At 45.3% G+C, this 27,187-nt stretch overlaps 1 protein-coding gene across 1 annotated transcript; it reads right to left on the minus strand.

The window, feature by feature from the left end:
* Window positions 1–1,728: 1,728 nt before the first annotated feature.
* On the minus strand, window positions 1,729–25,843 carry KDELR1 (KDEL endoplasmic reticulum protein retention receptor 1). The gene is made up of 5 exons (XM_040434816.1): window positions 25,436–25,843; window positions 15,843–15,943; window positions 7,757–7,915; window positions 4,475–4,727; window positions 1,729–2,434 (listed from the first exon to the last, which is right to left on the minus strand). The coding sequence occupies exons 1-5, from the start codon at window positions 25,524–25,526 to the stop codon at window positions 2,400–2,402; spliced, it is 639 nt and encodes a 212-aa protein (XP_040290750.1). The 5' UTR covers window positions 25,527–25,843; the 3' UTR covers window positions 1,729–2,399.
* Window positions 25,844–27,187: the final 1,344 nt, after the last annotated feature.

A 27,187-nucleotide genomic window follows, 5' to 3' on the forward strand; every position in this document is an offset into this window, starting at 1 on the left:
GTCGATTGGCTGCTCTGCAGCCTTTCAAAAGGCACCAAGAAATCGCCAAACACTGAACCCAAACTTTTACTGAAATATTCGGGTCAGGGGTCCAAAAATTCTAAAGTTCGGGACGAACCCGAACTTTACAGTTCGGGTTCGCTCAACCCTACCGCTAAGCGCTCCACCTAGCTCAAAAAACCTTGCTATATTGAATGAAAATGTCCCACACAAGGACTTCTAAGCTAATAAGCAATATTGGAGTGGACAACAATTGTTTAAAACAATCAACTCTCCCCCCAACATGTTTCACCAGATCATTGGCTTCTTTAGGGGTTTGGGCAGAATTTAAGACCACAGACATGATGCAGGTATATATGCTGCAATTCTGTGATTGATTTGTGTGGTAGCCAATTGCTGTTAATCAAGCTACACCAAATGAGAAATGAGAACGCAAGAGAATTGGAATAGCTGCCCTCCCTATTTTGTTGTTGACAAATCAAAGCAGGGCAGAGGAGGTGTCCTTATGACATCATGCATAAGCTGTCATTGCGCTCCAACTTAGAAAATCAGCGAGATGATGCTTTCCAAAGCGCATGTCCTGCGCAGGCGGCGGGTGCGTGAGCACTCAGTCTCTAGTAGCCGAGGCACTGAGTGCCTTTACCCATGTGCACCAACTAAAAAGTAAGGGAAATCAAGACATGCCCGGTGTGCATGTCTTGCGCCGGCAGCCAATTCGTGAGCACTTGGTTAACACAAAAAAAAAAAAGACGTTTTCCTCCCTCTTCCTCAGCTCTATCCTCCCTCTTCTCTGCGATGCCGGCTGTATTCAGCGCAGGCGCAGTGAGGAAGCCAGCAGCCGGCGAGCATTCTTCACTCACTGCGCCAAATACTGAAAGGGTCGGCGCAGGCACGAGATTTCGCCGGCAGGAGGAGACCAAAGCTGGCCTGGCCCTGTCAATCAAGTGAACAAGAGCTTTGAAAGAGGTAGGCGAACAGAGATTCTAGGAGCAGGTGCAACGTCCCCCCTGCTCCTAGAGGCTAATTAGCATATAATAAAAGTTAAAATTATGCAGTAAGGGGCGCATAAGCATAAAAATAGGCTAGTTAGGGTCTACTGACATTAGCACATCACTAATGTCAGCCAGTTTAATAGGGTTAATCCTGGTGACAGAATCCCTTTAAGGTAGGAGATGTGGCAGTTTTCTTGGGGTAAACAGGCTCCGGACTAGCCGGAGCGGATACCCTGCCTCTACCCTATGTCCAGCCTTAGCCTCATGCCACGGGAGGATCAAAGGGGAATAGAAAAAGGAGAGACCTCATATTCAAAACCATAAAGGAGGCGGTAAGGGGTTGTCTGAAATAAAAAATAAATAAAGTTAAATCTTCACCTCCCAGCCAGGAAGGCCTCTCTCTGTGTTGCCCCATGTAGGGACAGGAAACACTGAGGGGAGTGGGTGGGAGGCTCAATTTAAACTCTCTCTCTGTGTTCCTGTCCCTACAGAGGCCGTCATGGTGGATGGAAATGGTCTTTTGAAGGGTCCAGGTACTCTATAACCTCTAAAAATGAAATTATTGCGTATACAACTTAACTTTCACCTTATTTTACCAGTTTCTTTTGCATAAAAATGTGATCATGTTCCAAAGTTTTTCTACCACAAAGTAAAAAGCAAAACTCCCCAGTACTGTAAAGAAATCATGAGTGTAAGTGTAAATAGGCAGATACAGCGCAATTAAAAGGAGGGCAGCAATAGTTAACATCATTTAATGAGTATAAAACATTGAAGATTGCATAGAAAGACTGCAGTCAAATATTTCAAAAATTCAATTTCTTGGTGCTGTTGTTGCCAAAAATACATGATATCTGTGTAGTGAGTAACATACAGCTGAACTTTCAATTTACCCATTTTTTTAAACACCTGTAGTTTGCAAAAGGGGAAAGGCAAGAGGTTTTTATTTGATTCTGTTATCAAAGAAAGAGAGGCCCCAGCTACACTGGCTATAACAAAGCTTTAATCCACATTAAAAAAAAAGGGGAAAAAGTTTGGATTTTTAGAAATCGTTACATCTCCAGCAAAAGACGGGATAGGAAATAAAAGACAATCAGAAAAAAGACAGAAAGGGAATTCTAATTTGAAAGTGTCTCGTTAGATTCTCAAGGCCCAAACTACAAATAGCTGACGAACTGAAGTCCAGTCTCTTTAAGAAAGTATCAGTCAGCTTAATGGTAATTTTCTTCAGGAATCCCTCCTTTAGTATTTCTTGAGGAGTAGTGGAAATGAAAAGCAGCTCTTGTTCACTTTTGTGTCATTCCGCCCTGGAGTTTATACTTTAAGTAATATTCATCTTTCCCTTAGTCATTCGGCTCCTCACAGAGAAACGGATACACTGCAGAAGAGGACAGTGTATGCTTCGTCTTCTTATGCTGGTAAACTGAGCTTCTTTCCCTTTAGGACTAAAATAAGGAGAAGAAAACAACGGAGCTTAAATTCTACTAGTCAAACAGGCAAATGTCCACAATTAAACAGCAAAAAAGCAATAAAAGTCCCTTGCTTTCAAGTTTCAAAAATGTGAACGTTCTATACAAATACATTGGGATCGGGGGCAAATATTCTATTTTTACAGCCCTGACAAGTTAAATTAGTTTCTGCCAAAGCTAATCGGGTGAGACTCCATAGCTCAGACCAGTCTCTGCGCATGCAATGCTGCAGCCAACCACTGGAGGTTGTTGCAGCCAGTAATTGCGCATCACATTTCTATATTTGATGTTTAAAGAGTAACTAAACCTTTACATAAACTTTCAATATGTGCTCCATAATGCCCTAATAAAACTATTTGTACTACACTTTTTCCTACTTAAAGCTGCACTGTGCACTGCTCAGCAGTGTACGGAGTACACATTTTATCAATGGGGCCAGAGCAGCGCTGTGAGTACCGGCAGGAGCGCATACTGCATGTCAGTTGTAAGTTCTCTCAACTTAGAGAGAAGCAGGAGCCCCCTCCACTCAGCTAATCCTGTCTTAGTACATGGGTACAGGGTACAGAGTTAGTGATCCTCCAGGGATTATGGGCAGGAGCAGCAATATGCGCTCCTGCCCGTACTCACAGCACTGCTGCTGCCCATTCATAAAATGTACTCCATACACCGCTCAGCGGTGTACAGAGAATAGAGTTTTAAGCGCACAGGGAATGCAGCTTCAGGTAGGGAAAAGTGTAGTAAAAATAGAAAATTAAAAAAGTATATTAGACAGATATTAGGGACAACATATTAAAAGTTTATGGAAAGGTTTAGTTTAGTTAAGGGTACTTTCACACTTGCGTTGTGAAGATTCGGCGGAACTGCCTGCCGGATCCGGAAATCCGTGTGCAAACAAATGGCATTTGTAGACGGATCGAATGCGGATCAGTCTAACAAATGCATTAAAACACCGGATCCGTCTCTCCGGTGTCATCTGGAAAAACGGATCTGGTATTGCATTTTTAAAGGCAGGCAAGTGTTCCGGAATTTTGGACAGAGAAAATACTGCAGCATGCGGCGGTATTTTCTCCGGCCAAAAACCGTACAGTGACTGAACTGAAGACATCCTGATGCATACTGAACGGATTGCTCTCCATTGAGAATGCATTAGGATAAAACTGATCAGTTTTTTCCGGTATTGAGCCCCTAGGATGGAAACGCAACACCGGAAAAGTTTAACTCTCTTTTAATGGATTCATGTAATTTAGAAAGGGATACTAAATGCAGAAAATACACAACAAATCCCAGAAATCAAGAATACTGTATGTGTCCCTACAGACCATCTATTTCCCCTTTCTCCTTGTATACATGTGTCTGGATGTTAGTCAACTGGCTGCAGCAGAAACCCTCCCCACCGCCTGTGGTAGGACACCAGACCCTCCCATATGGCAAAACCCCCTGCTTACTGAACCTGGAAATTATTTCGGATCTGTGTTCTCTGCCAGATTTCCACGAGACTTTCAAGAGCATGCAGTTTTTTTCTACTTTTAGGATTAATTTCTAAATTTAGCGTTCCTTTAACAGAAATTCTCACAATATGCCAAATACAATATTGAATACTGGGGCAGATTTACTAACCCTAGAGGTAGCATTAAGGCAGTCTGTCTAGACTACACGTGAACCACATTGATTCAGGCTGGGTGATAAATTTGGTGCATGGCTAGACACTTTTGAGTAACTTTATACCAACTATTGGTGGGACAGAATTTTATGTGTAAATTGTGTGCAATTTTGGTGCAAAATGTTGCATCTCAGGCCATGCCCCCTTCCCGCTAAGTAACATCCCTTTTCTAACAGGCCACATCCCTTGGCAAGGTGGGCACAGTAGATATTTCTTGAACAAGATGCACCAAAAATGTGCCAAACTGCGCCAAAATCTGGTGCAATTTACAACATACTCCAGGTGCACTTGCATTGGTTGTATCTCATTTCTGAACTGTTAGTTTAAATGCCACAAACTCCACGTTTCAGTCTCACCTTTGGTAATGTATAGATAAAAGAAGTCACAATACAAGATAGTCTGTACAAGTCCTGCAACGATGGCAATGAGATCAAAGAATCCCTCAAACTGGTAACGCCAAATCCAATTAAAGAGATAGAGGGTACGATAAATCCCCAAAGCAAAGAGATAATGACTGGTGATGGTCTCCGCTTCCCCAGTCTTGCTGACCATAAACAGTTGGGGCAGAATTGCAACAGACTCCAGGTAGATGGAAAATGTCCACAAAATCTGTGAAATAAATGGTAGATTATAGATATTTAGTATACCTACATGACATTTACAGATGTAAGGGTACTTTCACACTAGCGTTTTTCTTTTTTTCCGGAATAGAGTTCCGTCACAGGGGCTCTATACCGGAAAAGAACTGATCCGGCATATCCCCATGCATTCTGAATGGAGACTAATCCGTTCAGGATGCATCAGGATGTCCTCAGTTCAATCATTTTGACTGATCAGGCAAAAGAGAAAACCGTAGCATGCTACGGTTTTATCTCCGGCGAAAAAAACTGAAGACTTGCCTGAATGCCGGATCCGGCATTTTTTCCCATAGGAATGTATTAGTGCCGGATCCGTCCTTCCGGTCTGCGCATGTGCAGACTGAAAAAAAGGTGAAAAAAAATAAATGCCGGATCCGTTTTGTCGGATGACACCGGAAAGACGGATCCAGCATTTCAATGCATTTTTTTTGACTGATCAGGCATTTTTAAGACTGATAAGGATCCTGATCAGTCTTACTAATGCCATCAGTTGGCTTACGTTTTGCCTGATCCGGCAGGCAGTTCCGACGACAGAACTGCTTGCCGGATCTCTCTGCCGCAAGTGTGAAAGTACCTTAAGTTGTATTGTTTTCTGACTTAACCCGACTGGATGATTTACCATTTTTGTTTTTTTACTCCCAGCCCTCCCAAAGCCAAAACTTTTGTATTTTTTTGTTCACATAGCCACATGAGGCTTGTTTTTTGCAGAACAAGATGCACTTTTATGGGTTTTTATTTTACGCAGTTTCCTATGCAGTAAAACTGATCTGTTACTTTTATTCTCCGGGTCAGTATGATTACAACAATACCACATACTCCTATGTATAGTTTTTCTTGCATTTTAATGCTAAAAAAAGAAATAAAAATAAAAATAATTTTTTTCTTTGCATTGCCATATTCTGTTTTTATTTTAATATGGTCTTTTGCACGTATGGTCTTTTGCACGGCGATACCCATAATGTTTTTTAAAATTATTTATGTACTTTAATTTTTGGGAATGGGGTGATAAAAATGTAAATTTTTTTTAATATTTAGAAAATTTTATTTTTACACTTTTTAATAGTTCCTCTAGTGAACTATAAGAAGCGATTACTAGGTTGCATTAGCACTCATGAGACTTACACTAAGTTCCTATGGAGCCCTGCCAGAGACAGGCTCCCTATAGGAACTAATGTGCGGCCGTCCTGTGCCACTTCTAAGTACAGAGGCTGCTGCATACTATATCCAGCTCCCCCGATCCTCGCCGGGGGAAGCTGGTACACGACCAGTAACGTGCGCTCCCGGTCTTTAACTTTTCAGATGCCGTGGTCACTTTTGAGCACGGCATCTGAGGGGGTTAAATGTATGCAATCAACGTTCTCGCCGATAGCATACATTAGTCCGGGGTTTAAAACAGCAGGCACCCGGCAGCCGCTCTGCTGGCGAGCGGACAGGCACCATTTTTGAATGCCCGACTACCGACATCAATTTACATGGGAAGGGGTTGAAAGAGTATTCCAGTTAGATTCAGTTAAACCCTAACCACAGGATAGATGATAACTATTAGATCAATGGGGGTCCTACTGCTGGGACCCCCACCCATCACGAGAACATGGTCCCTGTACTCCCTGCAGAAACTCTGAACAGAACGGCCAATAGCACATGCGCATGGCAGCTCCATTCATTTCTATAAGAGTTCCTGAGCACTCGGCTATCTCCAGAATTTCCACTGAAATGAATGAAGAGGCCACACGCATGCCCAACCGGAGTACATCTCCAGGAGGTACTTATTCATCAGCTTTTTTCAAAAGATGCGGAACAGGCACCAGATCTGCACAGCTCACTGTGCGGTGGCTGGTTACTGCAGCTCTGCTTCCATTTCACATGAACGGGCGCAGCGCTGCAGCAAGCGGGCACAGCCACTACACAGTGGAAAGAGCTCTGTAGTTCTGGTGCCTGATATCAGCGGCGGAGCTTGTGAAAACAGGCGACTGGCAAGGGTGCCAGGAGTCATACATCCGTCTCTCTCATACTGATGACCTATCATATATGTGACAGTGATCTCACTTGCTCAGAAGCTGTGCCTACTGCATTGGCAGCCATCAGAGATAACTCTGATTCTGACCTTTTAAGCCCTAAGACAGCACAGTCGGGAGCAGTGAATGGAGAGCGATGCACACAAAGGATCCAAGTTCTTAAAGGGCATCTAACAGATTTGTCCCTATGACACTGGCTGACCTGTTACATGTGCACTTGGCAGCTGAAGACATCTGTGTTGGTCCCATGTTCATATGCAAATGAGGCTCTAGGAGCAACAAGGGCGTTGCCATTACACCTAGAGGCTCTGCTCTCTCTGCAACTGCCGCACCCTCTCCAATTATCAATTACAACAAACAATTATCTGATATCTCAGGTAAATCCTGTGGATACGCCAAAGAGATATATAGATACTGATCCAAAGGTTTCGGCTTCTTCTAACCTCAACGTGCGGCTCTGGCCGGTAGCACGCATGTGCAGGGAGAAGCTATGCTGTAACCAAGAAAAGGGGTATTCAGTGTGACGTCACACGTGCAGGGATACTGCACGTATCCCTGATGAAGGAATCTGAGTATTCCGAAACGCGTTGGAGGAAGTGTGGACTCAGGAGGCACTGAATACCCGTCTTCTTGGTTACAGTGTAGCTTTTCCCTGCACGTGCGTGCTACCAGCCGGAGCCGTATGTTGAGGTTAGAAGAAGCCGAAACTTTTGGATCAGTTCCTATATATCTCTTTGGAGGAGATCAAACACAAAAAAGACTCACACTACAGCTTGAAAGGCAAGTGTGTTTCAGTGTGCCTTATAATAATACAGTATTGTTTGATACTCAATTAGTGAGCGTCGGTTCACGTTTTTTAACTATTTATATAACATCAAGAACTCTTACTGTAGAAATAAAAAATGAGCAGAAGGTGATGACGGTGCTGTATATAACGGTAGAGGGCAAGACAATAAAGACGTATGAATACAGTATAGCTACTTACCTCTAGAGGAGTGAAATCATGATTAACAAGGAAAGCCAAAATAGCCGTAGGAACAATAAGGAACTCCACACGAAAGGTATCATGGTTCCCATCATAAGTCGCTTTAAATTTATTGTAGATCATCCATACTGTGGCATACGAACTAGCAACATATACAAGCTGGAACAGAGATGTTTCATTAGGACACCAAAGATGAGGTAGAGAGCAAGCACCTTCCTCCACCAAACATTTCCAGCTTCATAATTAAAGGGGTATTCCAGTTGTGAATAGGCGACAACTATTAGATCAGTGGGGCCCTACTGCTGGGACCCCCACCAATCACAAGGACGATCACCCCGTACCTCTCAGAGCCCCCTGAAATGGACAGAGCGCCAGGGTGGACATGCACACTGCCAGTCCATCCATCTCTATAGGAGTTCCAGAAATAGCTGAGCACTGTACTTGGCTGCCCCTGGATGAATGGAGCGCCTGCCTGATCTGCCACTCCGTTCATTTCTGGGCAACCGGAATAAACCTTTAACCAATACAATCCATTACCAAAACTTTAGAAAATGACACATGCAACTGGATTCCACACCAGATACCTAATAATACAGTCTAGTGAGGCAGTGTATGGTAGCATAGTCATTTTTATTCTATTGGGTCTTTAGCAGGGTGGATAAAAATCAATGATTTAAAAAAAAAAAAAAAAAAAAAAGATTTTGTTTTTAATATAAAATGCTTTTTGAGGAAAATATATTACCATCCAAAGGTTATTCCATCATAAAATAAAGATTCGTTTTTTAATTATGTAGAACAAGGCTGTAGATGCTTAATTTTTTTGGTAAATAAATTCCATTAATCCATTCACAATGTCATGCTCTTCCAGAGCTTTTTGTAACATTACTGGGCAGTTTCTCTGCCTACAAGATATTATCACAGATGCTTGGTTTACTTTTGCAGTTCTCAAAACTGAATTTGACTCAGCAGAGATCACATGCCTCTTCTTCACAGCAAAAATGTTATAACATGAATAGAGTTGAGAAAAAGACCTTAATCCTAACTTCTACAAACCTATGAATACAGAATCAACCTAATCAAACCTATATGAAAAGTTGTTATTCTAAAAATCTTCATCTACTTGCATATTATAAGTTATACCAGCAAGAATTACCGTATATACTCGAGTATAAGCCGACCCGAATATAAGCCGAGGCCCCTAATTTTACCCTACAAAAATGGGAAAAATGATTGACTCAAGTATAAGACTAGGGTGGGAAATGCAGCAGCTACTGGTAAATTTCAAAAATAAAAATACAGGGAGTGCAGAATTATTAGGCAAATGAGTATTTTGACCACATCATCCTCTTTATGCATGTTGTCTTACTCCAAGCTGTATAGGCTCGAAAGCCTACTACCAATTAAGCATATTAGGTGATGTGCATCTCTGTAATGAGAAGGGGTGTGGTCTAATGACATCAACACCCTATATTAGGTGTGCATAATTATTAGGCAACTTCCTTTCCTTTGGCAAAATGGGTCAAAAGAAGGACTTGACAGGCTCAGAAAAGTCAAATAGTGAGATATCTTGCAGAGGGATGCAGCACTCTTATAATTGCAAAGCTTCTGAAGCGTGATCATTGAACAATCAAGCGTTTCATTCAAAATAGTCAACAGGGTCGCAAGAAGCGTGTGGAAAAAACCAAGGCGCAAAATAACTGCTCATGAACTGAGAAAAGTCAAGCGTGCAGCTGCCAAGATGCCACTTGCCACCAGTTTGGCCATATTTCAGAGCTGCAACATCACTGGAGTGCCCAAAAGCACAAGGTGTGCAATACTCAGAGACATGGCCAAGGTAAGAAAGGCTGAAAGACGACCACCACTGAACAAGACACACAAGCTGAAACGTCAAGACTGGGCCAAGAAATATCTCAAGACTGATTTTTCTAAGGTTTTATGGACTGATGAAATGAGAGTGAGTCTTGATGGGCCAGATGGATGGGCCCGTGGCTGGATTGGTAAAGGGCAGAGAGCTCCAGTCCAACTCAGACGCCAGCAAGGTGGAGGTGGAGTACTGGTTTGGGCTGGTATCATCAAAGATGAGCTTGTGGGGCCTTTTCGGGTTGAGGATGGAGTCAAGCTCAACTCCCAGTCCTACTGCCAGTTTCTGGAAGACACCTTCTTCAAGCAGTGGTACAGGAAGAAGTCTGCATCCTTCAAGAAAAACATGATTTTCATGCAGGACAATGCTCCATCACACGCGTCCAAGTACTCCACAGCGTGGCTGGCAAGAAAGGGTATAAAAGAAGAAAATCTAATAACATGGCCTCCTTGTTCACCTGATCTGAACCCCATTGAGAACCTGTGGTCCATCATCAAATGTGAGATTTACAAGGAGGGAAAACAGTACACCTCTCTGAACAGTGTCTGGGAGGCTGTGGTTGCTGCTGCACGCAATGTTGATGGTGAACAGATCAAAACACTGACAGAATCCATGGATGGCAGGCTTTTGAGTGTCCTTGCAAAGAAAGGTGGCTATATTGGTCACTGATTTGTTTTTGTTTTGTTTTTGAATGTCAGAAATGTATATTTGTGAATGTTGAGATGTTATATTGGTTTCACTGGTAAAAATAAATAATTGAAATGGGTATATATTTGTTTTTTGTTAAGTTGCCTAATAATTATGCACAGTAATAGTCACCTGCACACACAGATATCCCCCTAAAATAGCTAAAACTAAAAAACTAAAAACTACTTCCAAAAATATTCAGCTTTGATATTAGAGTTTTTTGGGTTCATTGAGAACATGGTTGTTGTTCAATAATAAAATTAATCCTCAAAAATACAACTTGCCTAATAATTCTGCACTCCCTTGTAGATACCAATAAAATTACATTAATTGAGGCATCAGTAGGTTAAAGGTTTTTGAATATTTATTTAAAAGAAAAACAATATGGTATAAACAATAACTTTAACAGGGGGGGCTGTCCAGGGGGAGGGAAGGCTGTGCAGGGGCCGGTACTTACTGCCGATGTAAATCTCGCGGTCTGCTCCCAGTGTAAATCTCGCGGCCCGCGTGTCTCGCGAGATTTACACTGGGAGCTTAACAGAGGTGCCGCGCGGACGTGCTGGGAGCTGACCGGAGCAGCTGTAAAAGGTAAGTAACAGCTTCTCTGGCCCCCAACATGTCATGGTCTGTATTATGGCAATGTAAGTTGCCATAATACAGACCTAGACTCGAGTATAAGACAAAAATATGTGCCAAAAAACTTGTCTTATACTCGAGTATATACGGTAGTCTTTATGTAGAAAACTATGATTTAAAGAGGACCTTTCACTTGTAAAAACTATGTGAACTAAGTATGCTGCCATGTAGAGCGGCGCCCGGGGATCTCACTGCACCTACTATTATCCCCGGGCGCCGCTCCGTTCTCCCGTTAGGCCCTCCGGTACCTTTGCTCCTTAAGTTATAGTAGGCGGGTCTTCCCTTGTCCTCAGCGCTGGCCAATCGCAGCTCACAGCCTGGGAGAAAAAAACCTGCGATTGGCCAGCGCTGCAGCCTAGGAGAAGGAGACGCCCAGAGGACAAGGGAAGACCCGCCTACTATAACTTAAGGAGCAAAGGTACCGGAGGGCCTAACGGGAGAACGGAGCGGCGCCCGGGGATAATATTAAGTGCAGTGAGATCCCCGGGTGCCGCTCTACATGGCAGCATACTTAGTTCACATAGTTTTTACAAGTGAAAGGTCCTCTTTAAATCAAGCCTTACTGACTAGTGATTTAAATCATGATTTAAAATCAGTTTGATTTAAATCAAATCCACCCTGGTTTTTAGGGCTTGTAAGAGACCCCTTATGGGAATGGTGACAGAATGTCCTTAATGGGACTGTCCCGGTGATAAGTGTCTGATCAGTAAGGTCCAACCGACAGGACCCCCATCAATCACAAGAAAGGAGGACCTGCAGCAGTCGAGCATGGACACTGCCACTCAATTCAAACCCTACGAGACTGCCGGGGATAGCCAAGCGCTATATTCAGACGTCTTCAGCAGTCCAATAGACTTAGTGCCAGAGGCGGGGCCTCACAGACCCGACACTGATGACCCATGCTGTGGACTGGTGTAGGTTAACAACTTACATGAGGAAAATTACACAAAATTACAAAAAGAGAAACCTTACACTGTGGAATACATTAATATGATAATATAGATAATAGAAATAATGTACAACTAATAGATAATAATCTAAACAGGCTCCAGGGCCACAGTTCACTTATTTCGTAATATTTCTTTACACCACACTTTTTTTTTTCTTATCTCTACAACAGTCAAAGTCCTTCCTCTGCCACAGAGCCCCATATCTCCTGGGGCTTAAAGGGGCTGTCTTACTTCAGCAAATGGCATTAATCATGTAGATAAGGTTAATACAAGGCACTTACTAATGTACTATTATCCATATTGCTTCCTTTTGCTGGTTGGATTCATTTTTCCCATTGCATTATACACTGCTCGTATCCAGGGGTTACGACTAGGGTTTTCACGATATCAAAATTTTGATTCGATTTTCATACCATAAAAAAGTATTGCAATACTCGATACCTTGCGAAAAAAAATTAAACACCAAAAAAGCTGCGTGCATTCTGTACTTTATGGAACGTCCGACCCATAATCAAACAGTCCTATGCTATTTTTTGGGGAGACAAGGTGCCTAAAAAAATTTATGGCGAATCGCGCAGTTTTAACTTTTTTTTCTGTTACGGCGTTCACTGCATAGGAGATTATTAAAATATTTTATAGTTTGGACTTTTCGGACGTGGCGATATGTAGTATGTTTACTTATTTTTTGTTTATATATTTTATATGTAAAATTGGGAAAGGGGGTGATTTATACTTAAAGGGAGTCTATCACCTAATCTGAGCCTTTTAGACCGCTCAGATCAGGTTATAGACTCCTTTGCCCTCATTACAATGGTACCTTTATTTGTTCTGTCCCTCGCCTGGGCAGAGAAACAGGTAGTTGGACTGCGCATGCACCGGTCTGTAGCGCGAAATCCAGTGGGCAGAAGTCACCAGCGGCAGCAGAGGACTGCAGTGAAGCCAGAGATGGGGCGGGTCAGCAAGTCTGGGAGGGAGACTGCACCATCAATAAGGAGGGAGTGAAGGGACCCTGTGGCCATTGCCACCAATCATTACAAACCTGAGGGGCGCACTGCACCATCAATGTTTTTAATACTGGAGGGGGGGGGCGCACTGCACCATCAATGTTTTTAAAGGGTTTCTATCACTTCGTTTCACCTATTTAGCTTTCAGACACTAGCGATCCGCTAGTGTCTGCTTTATCTAACCATCCTAATATAAGAGCTTATTGTCCTGCCGTTTAGCTAAAAAAATAACTTATATAGATATGCAAATGAGCCTCTAGGTGCTATGGGGGCGTGATTAGCACCTAGAGGCTCCGTCTACCTTAACAAACTGCCGCCGCCCAGCGCGTCCCTCCAGCCCGCCCATCTCCTCCGGAATGCGATGCTCCTCGTATTCGGCGCATGCGCAGTGAATGTCTGATCGCTTCCCTGCTCAGACATCTCCACTGCGCCTGTTCCTCGGAGCACTATGACGTCATCGGCGCAGGCGCAGTGGAGATGTCTGAGCAGGGAAGCGATCAGACATTCACTGCGCATGCGCCGAATACGAGGAGCATCGCATTCCGGAGGAGATGGGCGGGCTGGAGGGACGCGCTGGGCGGCGGCAGTTTGTTAAGGTAGACGGAGCCTCTAGGTGCTAATCACGCCCCCATAGCACCTAGAGGCTCATTTGCATATCTATATAAGTTATTTTTTTAGCTAAACGGCAGGACAATAAGCTCTTATATTAGGATGGTTAGATAAAGCAGACACTAGCGGATCGCTAGTGTCTGAAAGCTAAATAGGTGAAACAAAGTGATAGAAACCCTTTAATACTGGAGGGGGGGGGGCGCACTGCACCACCAATGTTTTTAATACTGGAGGGGGGGCGCACTGCGCCACCAATGTTTTTAATACTGGAGGGGGGGGGCGCACTGCGCCACCAATGTTTTTAATACTGGAGGGGGCGCACTGCGCCACCAATGAAGATAATTAACGTTTAATACACATACAGAAGGCAGGTGCTGGTGGCATCATCACATAGCCGACACCCGACCTCTATGACAGGGAGCTGCGATCAGCGGCAGTTAAAGCCTCAGGGAGATACAATATGCAACGCCTACCCGAACCAACCCATAAATGATACCAAAATATTCTCATGTGATATATCATAAATCTTTATTATTACAAAAAATTTATGGACAAGGTGAAAACAGAAGAAACGGGGAAGGAGATATCTGAATCTCCTCACTCCTGATAGAGGGAATCGCACAGATCGCCCCAAACCACCTGCATGCAGTTGTATCTTCTCTGGATGTTCACTGACATATTTACTGTGGGCCTGTGTTGATGTATGTTGCACTAGTGTCTATTGCAGCTAGCAGCTGTGGTCACTTGCAGCCCCCTTTTTATACACACTTTGACATGCGGACCCTTTGATCTATTTTGTGTCATTTTTTGACTGGACATGGTTCCGGCTTTATATATGGGCCGCATTCATCGTGTGTATATTTCCGTTGTACCATCAGCTATTATCTTTTTGCACAGTGATAGTGTTTCGTATTCACACTGTGCATTGTGGGGGCGATCTAGACATGTTTTACATCATTATTACATTCAGCTTAGTACCTGTGCGATTCCCTCTATCAGGGGGATCAGGAGTGAGGAGATTCAGATATCTCCTTCCCCGTTTCTTCTGTTTTCACCTTGTCCATTAATTTTTTGTAATAATAAAGATTTATGATAGATCACATGAGAATATTTTGGTATCATTTCTGGGGGCTATTGGGTTGGTTTGGGTAGGCGTTGCATATTGTATGTCTAGGCCCATTGATTTATCTGAGGTACATGTCGGTTCTGACCCCTCAGGGAGAGACTGCTTCCTTCTCCCCTGTGCTGCTGAGAGCAGCGCGTGCCATGCTCTGTGATACGAGGCTGCGCAGTAGGCGAATTCCAGTATTGAATCAATACCGGTACAAAAATATTGATTGGGTATCGATAATTCCATACCCGGTGCAACCCTAGTTATGACCATCTTGGAATCCAGCCACGGTATCCATGCTTGCACACTACAGCATCTCTTGTGGCCAGGACTGTGGGAGTGTGCATAGCTCATGTCTCAGCCACCTAGTATCTGCGCTGCAGCAGTGGCCGTCACCCCTCGATACAAGCAATGTATAATGAGATGGAAAAATGAATCCAGCCAGCAAAAGAGGCAATATGGACAATTACAATACATTAGTAAGTGCCTTGTATTAAAGGGGGTATTCCCATCTTAGACAATGGGGGCATGTTGCTAGGATATCCCCCCATTGTCTGATAAGTGTGGGTCCCAGCTCTGTTATGGAAAGTTATGCATGTGCAGCCGTCCTCCATTCATTTCTATGGAGGGCTCAGCTATTTTCGTCGGCCCCATAGAAATGAATGGGAGCAGTGGCCACGCGGTGCGCTCCCATTCACTTGTATGGGGAGAGCGCTTGGCGGTGGCCGGACCCCGGGATTCCCAGCCACCACTCTTCCCGCTCCGTTCTCGGCGTAGGTAGGACCAACACCTATCAGACAATGGGGCATATCCTAGTGATATGCCCCCATTGTATGTGGTGGGAATACCCCCTTAACTTTCTCTACATGATTAATGCCAATTGCTTAAGGGGGTACCACACCTGCCGAGGTCAGTTACTGGCTGCAGCGCTCCTCTGGATGTACGCGACATCATCGGTGCCGGACAAGTGAACACAGGGTAGTAACGGGATGGTTGGTTCGTTATTTTAGAACATTTCCTGCAGGTTCTCTTGGACAAACCCTTTAAATGATAAAAGTCTCTGCCCGCACTAGAGACAGCTTACAGCAGGTTTCATACATTGAAAACGTCCCTGGTTCACACTGAAAATTGTATTCTATTTTTTTTTTAAAGCGATTCTTGCAAAAACATACAAAAACTACACGTAATGATGCCCAATAAAAGCAATAACATAATGGAGAAGCATTACCTTCATAGAGGTATTGTAGAGGGAGATAAAGTTAGTGAACAGGTCTAAGTATCGACTGGTGAATACAACCGCAAACAGGATCTGGCTCTTCCCAGAGATGCCTAAAATAGAGAAATGAACGTGAATAGTCATCTTTTCTACTGCGTCCAGTCTCATCGCCTCTTCCTATAATCTCTGTGTTCTACAAAGAGAAAATCATCCTCCCTGCTTTGCCGATTTCGCACATTGTTCTGTTCACCCTATGCTGTGTATTATATCAGGATGGCAGGTTTGTACGCTGTGTGGGGAGGGCCTTTCCCCAAAGAGAAAAATGTTCCTGACACTTTCATGTTCCACAACATTTGTTTAATATCTGAAATATAATTCAACAACCTGTTCGTCAATATAAATTTCAATTAGGACTCCTTGAGAATACCTTCTTAGTATGCGGCTGGGGATGGGCCGCTCCTCTTCATCAAAGCAGCTTTAGTGTTAATATCCCCAGAGCCTCCTCAGTACGACTGGCACAGTTAATGGCTCCTGGAGTATATATCTTTATTCTGTGCATGTCATACTCATTCACGCTGAAGTGCTGCCAGGTATGGCAGAAGGCTTACCAGTGTGATCAATATAGTCTAGGAAATCCAAAAAGGAAGATAAAACCATCACTTACTGAGATCTACCAAAAAGAAGAACTGGCCAATATCCTGTATACTCATTTACTAGTACCCATACCATAGAGTTAGTGGGTTGGAAGACGACAAAGGGGTACTGATATCTTGTTGATAGGATATGCCATCAGTGCCAGATCGGTGCAGATCCCACCGAAGTGGAGGAGAGAACACTGCATACGCGTGGCTTCCTATCCATTGACTTTCATGGGTCTTCCAAAAAATAGCCAAAATATGAAAGAGGTGAATAGAGCGCAAGCGCAGCCACTGCTATGGGAGTGCCAGAAATAGCCAGCTCAGATATTTTCTGAACTTCCATAGCAGTGAACACCGTGCGGTTCCGCATGCGCAGCTGCATTCTCTTCACTTCATGGGGCCACGTTCTGGAGATAGAAGCAGGTCCCAGAGGTATATTCTAGCGGGAAGACCCCTTGAGTACATGTTATGTTACAGGGGTAGGCAACCTCTGGCACAGCTGTTTTGAAACTACAACTCCCAGCAAGAACTCTCATACAAATGAATGGAGCATGCTGTGGTTTCACAACAACTGGAGTGCCAAAGGTTGCTGGCCCAGATATATTTTAACCCCTTAACGCAAAACTATTTACATGTACATCATCTGTGGGTATACATGATGCAGAATGCAGTAAAGTCATCCTGATCGCACAGGCATAGAAGCTGTGCCTGTACAATCTCAGTGGGAACTGACAGTGTAACCGACAGTCAGGATTAGTGATGAGCGAAGCGAGCTCTGGATGCTACATCCGAAGTCGCTTAGTTCAAAACTTCAGAATAATACTGTACGGAGATCCGTCTCCGTACAGTATTAGAATGTATGGGCTCCGATGAGCCGAAGTTAGTTATTCACGAAGTCGCGCGTGACTTCCTTGAATAACTTCAGTAGTTGATTTTTAAAGTGAAAAACCACTTTATAACTTGGAACTGAACTTGGCTTTGGTTTCGACTGGTACCTCAGTCAGAACCAAAGCGGAGTTTGGTTCCAAGTTTTAAAGTGGTTTTCCACTTTAAAAATCAACTACCGCTGTTATTCAACGAAGTCTCGCGCAACTTTGCGAATAACCGACTTCGGATCATCAGAGCCCATACATTCTAAGGGCTCATGCACGAACGTAAGGGCTCCGTGGCCGGGGTTCGGACCACAAATTGCAGTGCGCAATGCACGGGCATAGACCGTGGGGCAGCCACATGCTGATTGCTGGTCCGCACCGCACTCCGTAGGGCTTCCGTGGGGTTCCGATCCGTGCCTTCATTCCGCATCTCCGCGATTGCGGACCTATTCAAGTGAATGGGTCCGTGATGCAGAATGCACATGGCCAGTGCCCATGTATTGCGGACTTGCTGTATGCGGGCCGCAATACGGCCATGGAGGGGGGGGGGGGTAGACATGGTCATGTGCATGAGCCCTAATACTGTACAGAGACGGATCTCCGTACAGTATTAATCTAAGGTTTTATAAGAAGCGACTTCGGATGTAGCATCCAAAGCTCATCTAGTCAGGATCTAGCTCCATGGCTGGGATGAGCGATAACTCCATTCTCCACTGTTTAAAGTTTAACCCTAGATGCCATGGTCAATACAGATGACGGCATATAAGGTGCTTGTCACAGTGACTGGCACCCCCACTGGTCTCCTTTTGCAACATGATTGGCAATGGCTTCCAAGCCTGCCATCTATGGAAGCCTATTAGGCCCTGCCAGAAGTAGCACAGTCTCTCCTAACTGTTAAAGATGGCCTCAACAGAAAGTCTATGAGGCAGTCATCAGCAGTGAGGAGAGATAGCACTCAACTGAGCTATTCTAACTTCTCATCTTGGCTACTGGCGGGGGTCTCAGCACTCTGACCCCAAATAATCATAACCTTTGATATGGCACTATGACATCAAAAGTTTTTGGAAATGTCTTTACTGTAAATTCTGAGCCTAAAGGCACTAGCCCTACCCAAAGTATTGTGCTTTTTTAGCCTCCTGAGCTTCTGCGAGTCGGTTCCACTAGCCCCGGCATATAATGGACTATAGGGAATGCAGCCTTGTGTTTTCTGTATCTTAGAGATGACACGTGGTGTAATATCCACTGAACTGGCTGGATTCTCTGCTGCTGCGAATGGTACGAGATTCCACAGGACCAGTGCAATATACAGGGTTACTCTAAACCAATAAAATATCTACAACATTAACTGGAAATATAAGCATGATCTGCAGTACTATTGTAAAGGCTTACTTTTCTTTTTAATCATGACCGTTGTTTCCGTCCCCTAACCCAAATGGTGTCATCACCCAGCTTTCCTCTGACCCAGAATGGTATATAATTCCACAATGTAAAAGCATATTCCCACTTTCAAAGAGTAACAGGCCGAACTGGATGGACAAATGTCTTTTTTCGGCCTTATGTACTATGTTACTAAAGTAGATAATATAAACTGTAGTGAAGGTATTTTTCTTATCAGTGACTGTATTTGTGAGTTATAACCTCCCATCTGATCCTCAGCTGTGTCATGTGACCAACTCTCTGATCCCCAACTGACAGGACAGGAATTCAGTTCCTTCTCTATTCATTCCTATGAGACTGACTTTGAGGCTCCCATAGAAATACAGAGAGAAACTGACTTCCTGTCCACATATAAGATGCTGTGTTAAGCCCCATGCACACAACCGTGGTGTGTTTTGTGGTCCGCAAATCGCGGATCCGCAAAACATGGATGGCGTCCGTGCGCGTTCCGCAATTTGCAGAACGGCACGGACAGCCTTTACATATAACTGCCTATTCTTGTCTGCAAAGCGTGGACAATAATAGGACATGTTATATTTTTTTTTTGCGGGACCACGGAACGGAGCAACGGATGCGGACAACACACAGAGTGGTGTATGTGGACCAAAACAACGGCCGTGTGCATGAGGCCTTATTTGGAAAGTCAGTGTTAGTCACATGACACTGCTGTGGATCAGAAGGGAGGGGATAGCTCACAAATACAGACACTGGTAAGACGATTACCTTCACTACAGTTCACATCATGTACCTTTCTAACGCACTATTCTTCTGATGGACTCACTGGGGTAGATTTACTACTGCTTTTGAAGTGCAAACTTAGACTGGACAGAACAAATCTATCATAGTGGCTGCTGCTGGATGATGAAACAAAGGTACCACCTATTACAGCTGCATTCACTGTCCTGCTTTTGGAAACACTGGGCGAGATTTATCAAAACTGGTGGAAAGGAAAACTGGCTTAGTTGCCCATAGCAACCAGATTCCACCTAGTAGTAATAATGTTAGACGCATCAAATACATGTGCACTTGGCCGGCAGCCGCAGGTGCCCCTCTGAATTCAGCTGTATTGCGGTCCTCAGGACTGTGATACGGTTGAATACTGCAGCAGGGGCGGCAGTATTTTGTGCTGCACTACAGTATTGCTGGTCCCATCTACTCCTGTTGTCCTTGCCTACTTGTGTTTCCCAGCCTTCTGTCAATTTGGTCCCGCCTACAGCTTAGGTCCTCTTTTAGTTTTTTTCCAGGGCCACTTTAAGAGCTCAGGCACACAAAAGGATTTTTTCTCTATGTCTGGGCCACAAAAAAACACATGGTCAGTATCTGTGTAACAACAAAGGTTGTGTGCATGAGCAACTACGTTCCCACTCTGCCCCATTATACTGTATATAGTACTTATCCTGAGTTACATCCTGTATATTACACTCCAGAGCTGCACTCACTATCCTACTGATGGAGTCACTGTTTACATACATTACTTATCCTGTACTGATCCCGAGTTACATCCTGTATATCACACTCCAGAGCTGCACTCACTATCCTGCTGGTGAAACCACATACATTACTTATCCTGTATCCTGAGTTACATCCTGTATATCACACCCAGAGCTGCACTCACTATCCTGCTGGTGAAACCACATACATTACTTATCCTGTATCCTGAGTTACATCCTGTATATTACACTCCAGAGCTACACTCACTATCCTGCTGGTGAAACCACATACATTACTTATCCTGTATCCTGAGTTACATCCTGTATATTACACTCCAGAGCTACACTCACTATCCTGCTGGTGAAACCACATACATTACTTATCCTGTATCCTGAGTTACATCCTGTATATCACACCCAGAGCTGCACTCACTATCCTGCTGGTGAAACCACATACATTACTTATCCTGTATCCTGAGTTACATCCTGTATATTACACTCCAGAGCTACACTCACTATCCTGCTGGTAAAACCACATACATTACTAAGGGCTCTTTCACACTTGCGTTCTTGTCTTCCGGCATAGAGTTCCGTCGTCGGGGCTCTATGCCGGAAGAATCCTGATCAGGATTATCCTAATGCATTCTGAATGGAGAGAAATCCGTTCAGGATGCATCAGGATGTCTTCAGTTCCGGAACGGAACGTTTTTTGGCCGGAGAAAATACCGCAGCAAGCTGCGCTTTTTGCTCCGGCCAAAAATCCGGAACACTTGCCGCAAGGCCGGATCCGGAATTAATGCCCATTGAAAGGCATTGATCCGGATCCGGCCTTAAGCTAAACGTCGTTTCGGCGCATTGCCGGAGCCGACATTTAGCTTTTTCAGAGTGGTTACCATGGCTGCCGGGACGCTAAAGTCCTGGCAGCCATGGTAAAGTGTAGCGGGGAGCGGGGGAGCAGCATACTTACCGTCCGTGCGGCTCCCCGGGCGCTCCAGAGTGACGTCAGGGCGCCCCAAGCGCATGGATCATGTGATCACATGGATCACGTCATCCATGCGCATGGGGCGCTCTGACGTCACTCTGGAGCGCCCGGGGAGCCGCACGGACGGTAAGTATGCTGCTCCCCCGCTCCCCACTACTACTATGGCAACCAGGACTTTAATAGCGTCCTGGGTGCCATAGTAACACTGAACGCATTTGGAAGACGGTTCCGTCTTCAAATGCTTTCAGTACACTTGCGTTTTTCCGGATCCGCCGTGTAATTCCGGCAAGTGGAGTACACGCCGGATCCGGACAACGCAAGTGTGAAAGAGGCCTTATCCTGTATCCTGAGTTACATCCTGTATATCACACTCCAGAGCTGCACTCACTATCCTGCTGGTGAAACCACATACATTACTTATCCTGTATCCTGAGTTAATGGGAATCTGTAACCTATTTTGACCATATAAAACTGTTAACATAGCAATGTGCAATAAAGTACCTTCATTCCTGCATGTGTCCTCTTTCTTTTATTCAACTTTTCATTCAGATGAAAAAGCGATTTTTCTGATATGCTAATTAAGCCTCAAGGTGCCCAGAGGGGCGTTATTCCTCTCCTCTAGTGCCCAGCCCGCCTTTCTCCCAAGCCCAGCACGCCTCCTAAGAAATAAATGTACTCCCACATACTTGCCGAACGGCGCCGCCCCCTCCGCTACGTCATGTAATTTATTCACCCCACCATCCTTGCGTCCTCCTCTCTTGGCCTCCGAAATCCCGCGCAGGCGCAGTATCGCCGAGTGCCTGCGCCTGTAGAATACTCCGGCTCCTAAGGCAACAGCGCTCTGATTACGTCACTGGGCTCGGCGCATGCCCAGTGACACTATTGAGGCTGTTGCCCCGCAAATAATATAGAAAATGTCCTATTCTTGTTCGCAATTGCAGACAAGAATAGGCATTTCTATATAGTGCCTGCCTTGTGCAGTCCACAAAATGCAGAACACACATGGCTGGTATCCATGTTTTGCAGATCTGTAAAAATTTACGGACTGCGAAACACTTACGGCCATCTGAATGAGCCCCAAAACGAAGATTGGAGCGAAGCGACTTTGGATTTAGGATCTGAAGCTTGCCTCGCTCATCCCTAGTATTCTCAATCTTTTCTCATCTCTTATTTACTGGCTAACACGGTACATATACAGTTGCAAGAAAAAGTATGTGAACCCTTTGGAATGATATGGATTTCTGCACAAATTGGTCATAAAATGTGATCTGATCTTCATCTAAGTCACAACAATAGACAATCACCGTCTGCTTAAACTAATAACACACAAAGAATTAACTGTTACCATGTTTTTATTGAACACACCATGTAAACATTCACAGTGCAGGTGGAAAAAGTATGTTAACCCTTGGATGTAATAACTGGTTGAACCTCCTTTGGCAGCAATAACTTCAACCAAATGTTTCTTGTAGTTGCAGATCAGACGTGCACAACGGTCAGGAGTAATTCTTGACCATTCCTCTTTACAGAACTGTTTCAGTTCAGCAATATTCTTGGGATCTCTGGTGTGAATCGCTTTCTTGAGCTCATGCCACAGCATCTCAATCGGGTTGAGGTCAGGACTCTGACTGGGCCACTCCAGAAGGCGTATTTTCTTCACCTCATTGAGCAGTCTGCGCTGTGCTCTTGCAGTCATCTTCACAGGACGACCACTCCTAGGGAGAGTAGCAGCAGTGCTGAACTTTCTCCATTTATAGACAATTTGTCTTACCGTGGACTGATGAACAGCAAGGCTTTTGGAGATACTTTTATAACCCTTTCCAGCTTTATGCAAGTCAACAATTCTTAATCGTAGGTCTTCTGAGAGCTCTTTTGTGCGAGGCATCATTCACATCAGGCAATGCTTCTTGTGAAAAGCAAACCCAGAACTGGTGTGTGTTTTTTTATAGGGCAGGGCAGCTGTAACCAACACCTCCAATCTCATCTCATTGATTGGACTCCAGTTGGCTGACACCTCACTCCAATTAGCTCTTGGAGATGGCATTAGTCTAGGGATTCACATACTTTTTACACCTGCACTGTGAATGTTTACATGGTGTGTTCAATAAAAACATGGTAACATTTAATTCTTTGTGTGTTATTAGTTTAAGCAGACGGTGATTGTCTATTGTTGTGACTTAGATGAAGATCAGATCACATTTTATGACCAATTTGTGCAGAAATCCATATCATTCCAAAGGGTTCACATACTTTTTCTTGCAAATATATATATATATATATATATATTTTACTTTACTCCTACAGTCAGCATGGACCGCACAGCTGAAGAGGACAATGACATGTGCCTTCACTGTACGCCCAGGCTGCCGTACCACGGGTCTGGACCCCTCCAGATCATCCAGATGCCCACAATACATGTGTGGCACCAAGATTTGGAAGATGCAGCATGGGACGTGTACCAGAAGGGCGGCTGCAGCCTCTGTTAGAAGATAGTAAGTCCAGAAGTGCCATGAGAGGGAGCCGAGGGGGCCTATTCTTAAAGGGGTTGCACTCATTTCCAGACCTATCAGACTGTTGGGTCCCTCAATCCCGGTTTGTTCACTCCACACTTGACATGACGCAGTGATTGGCTGCAGTGTTGTCATACATGGATGGACCCAAGACAAGCAGTGGAGGGCGGGGAGCGAACAAACCGGAGCCTAGCACTGGGAATCATGTTAATATGATCACCAACGCAGGTCTGAGGAGAGCAGCGTCAGAAGACTCGCTGTCACTCTCTACCAGCGGCCTAGAGAGTAGTCATCGTCCACTACTAGGTGTACTGTCACAGCGCTGTCACTCCAATCACCATGAAGGCTCAGCCTGAAAGATTTCATGGTGCCCTGGTGCTGAAATAAAAGTACTGCCAGCACCTTCATACCCGAGCACCCGTGGCAGGCCGAGCTGACCGCTCCCCCGCCAAACACAATAAGGGTCTGCCTGTAATGTACCGCTAAGCCTCACTGGCAGTCCACAGCCGCATCACTATTTCCTCACATCCCGCCACCGACTGCACTGGCACACAATCCCGCCCAGGCACTGTGCTGTCCCCAGCCATGCTGGGAGCGCCAGTTACCCTTTAAACCAGGGGTGCACAACTGGTTGGGGGCCACATTGCCAGACTGAACCAATGACAAGGGCCAAAAATAAAATTTAAAGGGAACCTGTCACCGGGATTTTGGATATAGAGCTGAGGACATGGGCTGCTAGATGGCCGCTAGCACATCCGCAATACCCAGTCCCCATAGCTCTGTGTGCTTTTATTGTGTAAAAAAAAACGATTTGATCCATATGCAAATTACCCTGAGATGAGTCCTGTCCCTGACTCGTCTCACGTACAGGACTCGTCTCAGGGTAATTTGCATATGTATCAAATCGTTTTTTTTACACAATAAAAGCACACAGAGCTATGGGGACTGGATATTGCAGATGTGCTAGCGGCCATCTAGCAACCCATGTCCTCAGCTCTATACACAAAATCCCGGTGACAGGTTCCCTTTAAAGGGGTATTAATAACTGAAATACTGTATTTTTAGCAGATCATACATACAGTATGTATTTATGGCCGCCGTGGGTTAGCGGCGAGGCCAGTCCCTGGCTGACATGGGTTAGCGGTGAGGCCAGTCCCTGGCTGCAGTGGGTTAGTAGCGAGGCCAGTCCCTGGCTGACATGGGTTAGCGGCGAGGCCAGTCTCTGGCTGACATGGGTTAGCGGCGAGGCCAGTCCCTGGCTGACATGGGTTAGCGGCAAGGCCAGTCCCTGGCTGACATGGGTTAGCGGCAAGGCCAGGCCCTGGCTGCAGTGAGTTAGCGGCGAGGCCAGTCCCTGGCTGACATGGGTTAGCGGCGAGGCCAGTCTCTGGCTGACATGGGTTAGCGGCGAGGCCAGTCCCTGGCTGACATGGGTTAGCGGTGAGGCCAGTCCCTGGCTGCAGTGGGTTAGTAGCCAGGCACATATTGACAGGGACCAGGAAGTGGGGAGACCTGGAAAGCATCGGGATCAGGAGCAGCAGGGAATCTGGAACAGGCAGATCAGTTGCCTTCCTACATTGAGCCGCCACGTCATCAGAGCCGCTCTTCCCTCCCAGAAGAGGAATCCGCTATGACCGCCCGCACAGGCCCCGGTGGGACACTCGCTGACCGTCCGGTAGCCCGGTGATCCGGCCCCTGCCCGTTCACGTAGCGCACACCGCTGCACTGCGTCTTACCGGCACAGGAGCGGGACTTCCAGATCTTCAGCAGCAGGATGATGATGGCGCACAGGTGGGAGATGTCCCCCAGGAACCTGAAGATGTTCATGCTGAGCCGGGGCACTGATTGCCGGGGTGACTGGTCCGGACGAGGCGGTGATGTGGACTAGGCCTTGTGTGTGGGAGGAGGGAGGATTTCCGTCACAGGAACCAGGAACTGCCTGCCTGCGGTACCGGCACTGACGTGCTGCGCGGCCGAGCCCGTCACAGGCTGCGGGAAACTAGCCGCAGCTATCACCACCTTCACCCTTCTCTTATTGCGTTTCTTTGTTGCACTTCGAAAGACGCAGCTAAAAGTGAGGCCCCGTTCACACCTGCGTTTATTGACAGGATAGTTTTTCTTTTTTTGCCTTATGATGTGACTAGGGCTGTATTTACTCGTTTTCCCCTTAACCCTTTAAGGACAGGCCAAGTTTTGCGTTTTCATATTTTACTTTCTGCTTTCCCAGACCCATAATGTCATACATGTTCTCTTCACATAGCTCCCAATCTTGTATTGAAAAATAGTAAAGAAAAATCTTTCTGTGGTTAAATTTCTATAGCTTTTATTTTGTTTTACTGCTTAAAAAACAAACAAAAAACTTTCGTCTACAGAGCTGTTCTAGGTCTAGTTTTTGCAGCTGTGGTTTATATTGATACCATCATGGGGCACATATGACTTTTTCATCATTTGCTTTTTTTTTTTTCATTATGACTTTCACCGCACAGGAAAAATAACTTATATCATGGTTATAAGGGAAATTAATAGCATTTTTAATACAGAATGCATAGTAAAATGTCCATTGAGGGGTTAAAAAAAATAAACAAATTTTAACTCGCCCCATCCTCTTGGTTGCATAGCGGATCTCCTCTTCTTTCTACTTTCTTCAGGACCTGGCTAAAGGACCTTTGATGATGTCACTGTGCTCATCACATGGTCCGTCACATGATCCATCATTCTGTATTAGGGCTCTTTCACACCTGCGTTATTGTCTTCCGGCATAGAGTTCCGTCGTCGGGGCTCTATGCCGGAAGAATCCTGATCAGGATTATCCTAATGCATTCTGAATGGAGAGTAATCCGTTCAGGATGCATCAGGATGTCTTCAGTTCCGGTACGGAACGTTTGTTGGCCGGAGAAAATACCGCAGCAAGCTGCGCTTTTTGCTCCGGCCAAAAATCCGGAACACTTGCCGCAAGGCCGGATCCGGAATTAATGCCCATTGGAAGGCATTGATCCGGATCCGGCCTTAAGCTAACCGTCGTTTCGGCGCATTGCCGGAGCCGACATTTAGCTTTTTCAGAGTGGTTACCATGGCTGCCGGGACGCTAAAGTCCTGACAGCCATGGTAAGTGTAGTGGGGAGCGGGGGAGCAGTATACTTACCGTCCGTGCGGCTCCCCGGGCGCTCCAGAGTGACGTCAGGGCGCCCCAAGTGCATGGATCACGTGATCCATGTGATCACGTCATCCATGCGCATGGGGCGCTCTGACGTCATTCTGGAGCGCCCCGGGAGCCGCACGGACTGTAAGTATGCTGCTCCCCCGCTCCCCGCTCCTACTATGGCAACCAGGACTTTAATAGCGTCCTGGGTGCCATAGTAACACTGAAAGCATTTGGAAGACGGTTCCGTCTTCAAATGCTTTCAGTACACTTGCGTTTTTCCGGATCCGGCAGGCACCTCCGGCAACGGAAGTGCATGCCGGATCCCAACAACGCAAGTGTGAAAGAG

The sequence above is a fragment of the Bufo bufo genome, chromosome 1 (genome assembly GCF_905171765.1).
Source record: "Bufo bufo chromosome 1, aBufBuf1.1, whole genome shotgun sequence".
Classification (NCBI taxonomy): domain Eukaryota; kingdom Metazoa; phylum Chordata; class Amphibia; order Anura; family Bufonidae; genus Bufo; species Bufo bufo.